The sequence below is a fragment of the Geospiza fortis genome, unplaced genomic scaffold (assembly GCF_000277835.1).
Source record: "Geospiza fortis unplaced genomic scaffold, GeoFor_1.0 scaffold196, whole genome shotgun sequence".
NCBI lineage: Eukaryota > Metazoa > Chordata > Aves > Passeriformes > Thraupidae > Geospiza > Geospiza fortis.
The window spans coordinates 603024-613653 of record NW_005054487.1 but is presented as its reverse complement, the minus strand read 5'-3'; the positions used below and the strand labels follow the sequence as shown (position 1 = coordinate 613653).

The following is a 10630-nucleotide window of genomic DNA, read 5'->3' as shown; positions in this document are numbered from 1 at the left end:
AGCGGCGCCGCGCCCGCAGCCTCACTCCGGGGCCCGGGGCTGCCCGGAGCGCTCAGCCCGAGCTGCCCGGCCCTGCCCGGCCCTGCCGTGCCCCCCAAAAGTTGTGCGGAGCGCCGAGGATGGGAGCGCATCTGCAGCCGCTGGCCCTGCGGCTCCTGGCGCTCCCTTTCCCCTTGGTGGCCAAGGGTTTTCCCGACGAAACCCTGGAGAAAGCCGCGAAATCCGAGGGGTATTGCAGCCGGATCCTGCGAGCCCAAGGCACCAGGAGGGAAGGGTACAATGAATTCAGCCTCAGGGTGGAGGGCGATCCGGAATTTTACAAGCCTGGGAACAGTTACCGGGGTAAGTTGTGCATCCTCCGCATCCCTTGCTGGCGAGAATGGTGAGGATCAGGGGCTGAGGAGCTGTAGCGTGGCTCTGCCTGTCATCCCGGATCCCTCTCGGCGTGTGCGTGTGTGAGTGTGTGGGCTGAGGCAGGGTGATGCACCCCACGCGTTACTTTATTGGGGATGCTGCTTCCATGGCAAGTGAGAGGAGTTGGGTTTCGGTGGATCACTCTACTCCCAAGCGCTCTCCTCATTAAGAGGAATTTCCCTTCTTTTACGAGCCCTCTCGGCAGGCTCAGCGCTCGCACACGATCGCAAGTTGCAGCGATGCAGAGCGCACTCGCTCTTCCCCCGTTTACCCGCTTCTGTGGGATTCCTTCCCATCCCTTCAAATACAACCCAGGGCAAGGGAGAAGCTTTAGCATTCAGCAGGGACGCGAGGAAGCTCGGAGCTCGTCGTCCCTGCCCTGAAATATGAATGTTAACATAATGAGTTAGCATATGGGCAAACATGATGCAGCACGCTGCCAACTTCCCACATTTTCCACTTACGTTTATCCCACCCCATTTTTTTAATTATTTTTTTTTCTGGGCAAATGAACAGATGGTTCAAACAGGAAAGAGGCAGAGACAGTGCTAACGACCACTGTAAATAAGAGATGGAGGGAGGCATTCCTTGTTCCCTGAGCATGTCACACACAGTCCTTGGAATGAACTTCCAAAGCACATTTGGGTGTGTTTTACTAATTAATAGGCAAAGACAGGTTTTGGTCACTTTCTCTGCCTCACTGTATAATGCCTTCAGAAATAAACCTACTTGGAATGTACTGTTAAACTTGTATTCTAAAAGCACTTTAAAGAGAACTTGGACATTTTTAGGTACCATAACTAACATACTTTTAGGAAAAAAAGATATTGGGAGATCCTTCAAAGTGTTTCTTAGATCCAGGGTAAAGAGCAACGTTTTCCCATTGCATGAACATGGGAATCTCAGTATATATAGGGAGAAAAAAGTGGGCATGTAGCATAATCATTCAGAGGCTGGGAAATGCATCTGCAGCAGTGGTTCACCTGTTTGTAACTTTGCATGCCACTGATTTGATTTTTCCCCCCCCCCCAAACTGTTTTATTTTGACACAATGTGGGGAAATGCACGTTACCCACAAGCTGCGTAGCTGTTCCAGGCGTTGAGATCAGTACCTGGAGTCTAGAAGATTTCATGTGGTATGCCAGCTTGATACATCTACTAAGCAGGATAAAGATGTGCCAAGTTTTTTGATAGTGACAAAAGCAAACGTTCTTTAGAAGTTTTGGAGTTCTCACTTCTGTGAAAGCGTTACTGGACATTCTCTGTCAAATACCAAAGAAGTTTCTTTTGCATAGAAATGTAGGAAGAAACTCCCAGATGAATTAGCAGAAACTAATTTGCTGGAGATATTAGGTCTTGGCATGAGGAACTCAATTAATAAAATCACATTAGGCTATTATAGCTGCTTGGAAGTGAGAAAATTACAGCTAATAGTAAAAAGTTAAAATGTAGAACAGAGTGTGTGCCCGCATTTCTGATCCTTAGGACTGAAGTATTCAGGTGGCACGTTGGGGTGTGTAGATTATTCTTTAAGGACGCAATCCTGAATGCTTGAAAGAACAGATAAATGTTGCTGTAACATAGCAGTAGTTAAAACTGACAATATACAGAAAGTTTTGAGAGCTTGCTTTCAAAGCCATTTCTACAGTCCAACTGGAACTTTATTACTGTTTTATGCAAAGGATGGAAAATCCAACCAATTATTTAAAAAAAATGAGATGTCACGACAGGTCTGTGGGGTTTTGTTTGTTTGTATTTATTCATCTCCGAATTACTCTATATGCAGCATGGTAGAAGACTTGCACAACCTCCTTAGCACTGGAGCCAGATATTCCTGTTTCCATGGCCCCTGCCTGAATTGATGCATCTGGATTCTTGGCACATTCCCTAGTGGGCTTTTGAAACAAGCTTGTGTTTTCAAGGTGGATAACACAGGAATTATGTGTGCATGTAAGTGTGCTCCCCAAAAGCCTCAGTGTAGGGACATCTATTTATCTTCATGCCATCAGTGGATGTGACACTTGAGGCTCTCAAGGAGGAGGAAATATCTCAGCACTCTTGCAGTGTGGGAAAATCAGGAGACCACACTGTTTGGAGGAGTTTTTATGGCTCCCCTGCAGTTATTCACCTTTAGATCAATCAGAATCTGTTTGCCCTGAGGGGGAAGCCCTGGGGGGGATCTGTGTGTAAGGAGCGGTGGAGCCTCGGTTTTCCACCTCTGGAGCCGTGATAGAAAACAGGGCCCTGGGCACTGAGTGACTGCTCTGGGTGGGCCTTCTCCTCCTCTGCCTGGCAGCAGTGAATGAGGGCACGTTCTCCTGCCAGACAGAAATGCCTCCGAGCAGGACCAGGTTTGTGGGCACACCATCCTAGGGTCGAGGTGCTCTCCTCCCTGCTGGGCACCTTCCACCTGGATGGAGCTGCTCTGGCTTCCACTGAAGGTCAGGGTTCTCACTGCCTTCAGAGGCACAGATGAGCCTGAATCTGGATGGTGACACAGGGTAATGATCCTTGAAAATACTCAGTCCTGGCTTCATGATTGTGGAGTTAGATTAATGATTGCATGGCATTTCCATGAAAAAATGAGGTAAGTTTCATGCTATTAAAATGTAAATAAACTTGCTTCTGCAAAAAGGCAGTAATATGCCCTTTTCACATGCTAGCATGCAGCAGACCTACTTTCTGCTATGATACGATGAAGTGATTATTCTGAAGAAGAAAAGGAGTACTAGACTAGTTATAACCCTTACATGTACCTCCTGTGTGCATGCTGTTTCTGGTTTTAATGGAATTTCCACTTGTAGGTCCAGTTCACTTTCTCAGTTTTTTGAGGAAGGGACCACTCAAGATGTTGTGCTCCATTGCATTGCTTTGGGGACTTCTAAACCATGTTGAGTCTTTTTCTTTCCATTTCTTTCTTCTTGCAAATGCTTTGCAAGCAAGCGCTCATATTCTGTAACTACATTAGCCATTCCCACGTTTCATAAAGTACAGGGGGAAATTTGGAACGTGTGTTTGTTGGTGCTTGTGCAGTGTACAGCGCAGGATGTGCAGTTGTGTAGGATGAGAATGATCAGATTTCCTGCCTTGAAACCAAAGGAGCAAGCGCTTTGATGTCCCCACCTTCATCTTAGGACACTGGGGAAAGAGGAGCGTGCTGAAGGCGTGTGCCAAAGTGCAATTTGTAAAGTAATTAGAGATTTGCCAGAGGGATGGAAGCAGACAAAAGGAACTGCAGAGTTGTAATCTCCCCTTTAAAGTGAAATCCTTAACTCCGGCCCTTGCAGGAAGTTCCTATCGTCCAGCGAAAGTTAATTAGTGTGAAGGCGGTGTGAGCAGGACGCAGCTGCTGTTCAAAACGCCGGAGTTCAGCCCAAGAACTCTCGGCTCTTATGCAACAAAGAGCCGCTCCCTTGTGAGAAACAGATGTGCTCTGACAGCTTCCCAGTGCTGCCCGTGCAGGAACACCCAGTGCAGGGGCAGAGACTCCAGAACAGCTCCGGATTTTGGGATAACCCGGGTGGTGCTGTGGTGTCGCCTGAGCGCACCTGGTTCCGAGCACCCACAGAAACCTTCCCAGCGCAGGTGTTCCCCGTTCTGGCCTAGCAAAGCACACATCCCCAGAGGCGTGAATCCCAAAGCACACATCCCGGAGGTGTAAATCCCAAAGCACAGACCCTAAATCCCCAGGAGCCCGCTCTGCCCCGTGCGCTCCAGGTCCATCGGCGCTCCGGAGCAGCCGCGCACGGACGGACCCGGCTGAACCCCGGCGCTGGGCTCGGATTGTTTGGCTTTGGGGCTGGATTCGGACTGGGACTGGTTTGTTTGGCTTTGGGCTGGATGAGTTCCCGAGCCCAGCTGCCCGGATGAGGCTGCTGAGTGAGCATCTCTCCCATTTATCCGGGGTTAAGATCACTGCGAACCGCAGCGGGGGCACTGCTCGCCCCAGGCATTCAAAAACTGTGAGTCAGGCTTTGGAATCGCCTTCCCTTCCTGATGTTTCTGTGGCCTTTCAGGTCTTCTCTCTGTTTTATAGGTAGGTGTTTAGAATTTGGAAAGCTGTTGGTGACTTGGTGAGGAAAATGAAAACTTGTTGAGTCAACTCACAGCTGGATTCTCTGCTTGCTTGCACACATATTTGAGTATTTCTGGTGTAACTTTTAACTCACAGTGACTCAGAGCCTTTAATTGCATACGATGTGGAAAAATTTGTTGCACGTAAAAGGCCTTTATGGCAGTTAATTTCTAAGAATCGCTGCTCAAGCAGCAGAAATGTGTTCATCTCTGTTGAGTTCAGCAGTGTGCTGTCCTTGGTCATTGCAGCTGAGAGGTGCCTGTGGGCTCTCGTTTAGCCAGAGCTGCAGAAGTTTGCAAAACTGGACTAACCATGCTAATTATTGGGCAGAAAATGAATTAATGGGTTGGAGCAATACTTTGTAAAGTAAGCAGAAATTTTAATGGCGTTATGCTGCTATCCCATTTTGGAATATAATATGTGAAATTTTCTTTCTCCCCCAAAATCACGACACTTAAGCTCATCATAAGGTTCCATGGAATGAAAATCTTGAGAGCTGGGGGACTTCCTATTGTGCCCATCACTACCCCAGATTTGTACAGGTGTCTGCAGGTTTATAGGTCAAAGAAATGGCACTTACCCAAAAGTTTGAAAATTGAAATCAATCTCTCCAATCCTTTCTTTTTTCCACATATAGTCAGAAAAGTTAGGTATTTGTACAAACACCATGAGTTTTAGACCCAAATACAGCTGAATAATGCTATATATTTTCAATTAGTCTATTTTATATTTTCCTGCTACTGGATTTCTGGATCAAAGAGCTCTCCATGTGTTCCAAATGAGCTCTGGGGCATATTTTGAAATCCATATCTTTTAAGGGCAATCTGTAATTTTTAGCAGTGTGATTCAACCCCCTTGCAGCCTATTTGTGTGAGAGGGAGTCTCTTGTGGATACTCTTCTATGGAGCAGCCTTGGTAGTTGTAATTTGCTCTGAAAACTGTGGGTGGTCTTCGGTTTTTATTGTGCCTGTCAGGGCTGGAGAGTGTGACAATAAAGTACCACGAGTGACTCAGCAATTTACACTTAAAGTAAAAGCTACTTAAAACATTGAGAGTTCCATTTTCTGTCTCTTTTAGATTAACTCTAGAAAAACTTTTTTTTCCCCCTAAAATTTACCCCTGTTTCAGGAAAGGGTTGCTTATAAGTTGTTGAAGAGAGTTTGGTAATTTCAGAAGCCCTGCCTCAAAATTGTGCCTCGTTCTCTCTTTCTGATAGCGTTCGAAAGAGCCTCAGCTGAGGACCCTGAGATTATCTCAGCTGGTTAGAGCCTGGTGCTAAAAACGTGGCTGCAATCCCTGTAGGGGCCATTCACTTCAGAGCTGCATTTGAAGATGCTTGTGGGTGCCTTCCAACCCAGAATATCCTGTAATTCTGTGAACTCAGGTGTTGCTTGGGTGCTGCTGATAGTGAACAGATCACACAGAGCTGTCTTGCACTGGCATCAAATCAGGGATTTAATCCTGCTGCTGAGCATGGTGAAATCAGATTGGTCAGCATCACATTCCCTGTGCTCTGCTGGTGGATCCAGGGCTGCCTTCCTACTCGGGACAGGTATGTGAAGGAGGAGGGTGTTTGCTGCTCTGTGGGATTGCTTTGGCAGCCAGGGCTGGCAGCACAGCCTTTGGGGGTCAGCTTCAGCCAGGAGTTTAATTTCGTGTCCTGTTTTGCCCTGAGGATGAAGCAGAGGAAAGGTTTTTGAGATTCCCCCATTTCCAGAAGCTGGGGTGTTGTGTTGAGCGTGGCTGAGCTGGAGCAGGCAATGTGGTCACCTGGCATTACAGACAGAGAGACTTTCTGTGCACTGAAGTACTTTGTCTGTGCTCAGAACTGGACAAAAAACACGAAATCAAATGTTTAGGGATGCTCCTTTACATCTAACATCCCCTCAAAACAAACAAAAAAATAACCCTCACAAAGAAAAAACCCCAAAGTAGAAAAACCCCTTGTACGTGTATCCCCAGCCCCAAACCACAACCAAAACAGCCCTCCTGTAGGTCTGAGCACATTATCAATTCTGGTTTAAAAAAAAAAGTAGGGGGGAAAAAAAGAAAAAAGCTGAGTTACTTCATGCCAATGTTTCTCAGTTGATGTGGAAACTTGGACTGAACATTTTGTATTCTGTCTGGCTTGGCTCCCTGTTGTTAGTGCTCTAGCTTTGGCTAATGCCAACGCAGAGCGCACACCTTTCAAGCTGTGAAACGACGTGCAGGTGGCTGATTTCGCAGCTGATGGTTTGTTTTTTGTTGTTTCCCTGCTCATCACACCCCAGTGACGCTGTCTGCTGCCACTCCCGCCTACTTCCGAGGCTTCACCTTGATCGCCCTCAAGGAAGGGAAAGAAGGAGACAAAGAAGAAGACCATGCGGGATCTTTCCAGGTGAGAGAACTTTCGCTGACCTACACCCCTGGCAGTCTTCTTTACTGTTTGCCTGGCTCAAAGGGAGGTTTTGTGGGCACAGCAGAGTGCAGACTGTGTTTTGGTGAGCGTAAATGTTTGTGGGTGTTGACATGAGGACAGCGCAGCACGTTTTATATTCCACGCGTCAGGCATTTTCGGGGTCCCCCGTGGCAGGAAGGAATGATGAATCTGACTCTGTGTTCTTAGAAAGCTAATTTATCATATTATATTAAAGAATGCTATACTAAAGAATACAGAAAGGATACAGACAGAAGGCTAAAGGACAATAATGAAAAACTTGTGTGACTCTCTCTTCAGAGTCTGGCACAGCTGGACAGCGATTGGTCATTAAGTTGAAACAATTCACATGAAAGCAATGAAACAATCAGCTGAACCTCTGTTTTGGATAAACAATCTCCAACCACATTCCAAAGCAGTAAAACACAGGAGAAGCAATGAGAAAATTGTTTTCATTTTTCAGTGAGGCTTCTCAGCTTCCCAGGAGAAGAAATCCTGGTGAAGGGTTTTTTCAAGGAGTCAAGGCTCCTGTACCTGGACTGCAGCTTTCCTTCCCTCATTCCTACAGCTAAAAATGAGCATCAGTTATTTGAACTAGAGCCTAGGACACCTGAACCTTTTATCCAAAGTAATTATCACGATTGGTCTATTCATATTTTGGCTTTTGTGTTTCTCTGCCTTGATATTTTTGTCCACTGAGATGTAGAACATGACTCTGAGAAGTGTTTACCATGGCTGTAATGACTGTTTTATCATTCATCAATTAGATTCTGCTGTTTTATTTATGCTCAGTAGTACTTTACTTAATGAACACATTCAGTGGGATGAAATGTTTGTTATTAAAAGGATTAGAATCCCGAAGGATGATTCACAAACTGGTATTTTCAGCTGCTCCATGCGAATTCTGGAAACTGAGAGTATATATAATGTTTATGAAAGAAGATACAAACCTGTATGCATAATTTCTATGAGGTATTGTTTGTTGTTTGACTTCTAGGCTTATAAATACTGTTGAATTGCATTGGTTACAATTTACAGTATGAGTAATGATATTGATAGTAATTTTAATAGTGATTTCTAGGTGAAGATTTCACTTGCCTTGGGTTTCAAGGGAAATACTCAAGTTTCAATTTTGGTGATCTGCAAGGAGCCAGAAATGAACATGTCTTCCTATATTTCTTCTATATTTTTGTATGTAGCAAATATGATGTGCAAACTCAAGAAGTAATTGCCCAATTTTCTTGCTGAGTTTGCTTAGAGGCCTTTGTCTGGTTTTCGTACATTTTGTAAGAAAATCTAGAGTAAGTGAGAACTTCTTTGAGGTTGGAATAACTCCATCTTCCTTAAAAAGAAAAATATTCCTATTTGGGAGAACTTTTTAATGTGTACTTTTGATAAGGTTAGATTTTTAAAGAATGAGCTGGTATTGAAGGATCAGCTACTGCTAAGGAGTAGAAATAGTGATGTTTCTTCTCTTTTAAAAGAAGCTTGTCGCCATTAATTTCTTCATTTCAGTTGTTAGTATCTCTGTGGCTAATGGGAAAAATTTGGCCTGAGTTTTGTCTTTATTTCTAATTCATATTGAGAAACTCACTAAGCTTTGGTGAAGTACAGAGGCATTTTGAAGTTAGCAGAGTGGGAAGCAAATGGAAATTCTATATAGATGGATAAAAAAAATCCCAATGGATCTCAGCTGAGGGAAGATTGTTTAATTAAGTGCATTGTATGGGTTGCAATCTGAACTCAGTGTTCTTATGGGAAGGTGGGAGTCTCAAAGGTTATCCATAAGCAAATTTGTATATCTGTGGTTTATTGGGAGCTCACCATGCTCATCCCACGTTAGCCCAACTCCCTGAAGTGTATTCAGATGGTGTCTGCCTGTTCTGCTTCTGTGGATACAGATGTGAGATTCTCATTTAAGAATTCAAAGAATGCTTGCAGTGGTAAATACAGACGTCCCTTGTACCATGGCTGGGTGGTAGCAACCAGGAGAAAAAAAGATGTTTGTTTCAAGTGTTTGCACTGTGTTTTTATTAGAAAGTGAAGATGCCAAGGGTGGCTGAACAGCTGTGCAGAGTAAGAAAAAGCTGTGTGTGTACAGTAACGTGGATGCCACTTGCAGCTCTGTTTTCCCTGTGCTCAGATGGAGCATATGTCATCCAACAGCTCACACAGTGCAGCAGAACTCGGGGAAAATTCCTAAACAGGGGCATGAGACTGAATGCTGCTTTTAGGCTACACCTCTGCCTCCATGAGGAGACACATGCACTGCCCAGAGCCTGGTCAAAAGCGAGCACTGCTTGAAGCAAGAGCTTCACTGGTGTGGGATTCACATTCTCTGAGCAGAGAGAGACAATTCTCTCTCAGTTTTTTTCCTGGAGAAGCAGAGAAAAGAATGATCAAAAGCATTCTTATCTCATTTGCTGCTCGTGTGTTTGTGCACAAGTGGAGTGCACTGTGGAAGATTGTTTACCTGAAGGGATTTGGTGATTGGATTCTGGTGTGAGTGTTTTGTTTCCTTGGCCAGTCTCTGCAGGCTGTGTCCTGACGGTCGCTCAGGGGGCAATCAGAAGGTTTTGTCCAGTTGAGTTCTTGTTGAGTTTCAGTTTAGACGTAGTGTAATAAAGTGTAATATAGTATAGAATAAAGTAATAATAAAGTAGTATGTAATAAAGAATATAGTATAATAAAGTAGTTAATTAGCCTTCTGATACAATGGAATCCTGCTTGTCATTCTCCCTGCCCGTCGGGCAAAATTCCGCCGATACACTGGCATCAGAAAACTTCCTGGTGTAACCAGAGCATGGCATGAAGTGGGAGCTGACCAAATAAGACTTTCCTTCCATGACTTAGAGCCCGTCAAACGCTTGATTTACATGCCTCACACTGTGAATTGACAGCAGGTTTCCTGGAGAAAGCCTGGCTGCACTGTGCTCACTCAGGACCAAACCCCTGGTGTCAGACTGCCCAGCAGGGCGGGCAGCGCCTCCAAGCTCTGTGAAGGAGCATGTGCTGGTAAAGAAGGGCTGTCGTGGAGTTTTGGAGGTGGATGTGGTACACCCAGGAGGGGAAAGCACTGTTCCCAGGGTCACAGGGCAGCTGGAGCAGGGGCAGTGCTGCAGCCCATGTGTGAGCAGCTGCTGCGAGCTCCTCATGGCTCATTGCTCCTGTGTCACTCCGCAGGCCACCAGGTACAGTCAGTCCTCATTAATCATCAAGCTGCAGGGTTGTGATCCTAAAAATAGCACGGCTGTTAAAATTCTTGGTTGGACAGGTGTTTTTTCTGTACGCTTTCTGGTTACCCCTATACCTGAGACTTTTACAGATGTTTGGCGTAGACTCCACCATCCTAAATCTGTTCTCCTTTGAGAATACTGAGACTCTAAAATCTGATTTTACTGTTTGTTTACTCAATGCAGTCCAACTTCCTTGGTTTTTTGTCCTTGTAGTGCACACAGGACACAATCCAGCCTGAAAACAAATCACTTTGTCTCCCAGAAGCATGTGTTAAATAGCTAAATTAAATATGGCTAGGGAATCCAAGATGCCAAGTCCAGCCATAGAAATCTGGGGATATAGAATAGGGCTCTTCCTTATGCCAGTAGTAATTGTACAGCTCAGTGAGGCCCTCTGAAAGCTTTGGGTATCTGTCCCATTGGCCTCTTTACACAAACCATTCCCAGCTCTTGTCATGCAGACTGCTGATCCTTCTCTTTTGTAATGTT

At 45.2% G+C, this 10630-nt stretch overlaps 1 protein-coding gene across 1 annotated transcript in view; it reads left to right on the top strand.

Annotated features, from left to right (window-relative positions):
* Positions 1–119: 119 nt before the first annotated feature.
* Positions 120–10630, top strand: part of SPON1 (spondin 1) — a 168322-nt gene continuing 157811 nt past the window's right edge. Inside the window, exons 1-2 of the mRNA XM_005428489.2 lie at positions 120–342; positions 6760–6866. Of these exons, the coding sequence (XP_005428546.1) occupies positions 120–342; positions 6760–6866 (330 nt within the window). The remainder of the gene's footprint in view (positions 343–6759; positions 6867–10630) is intronic.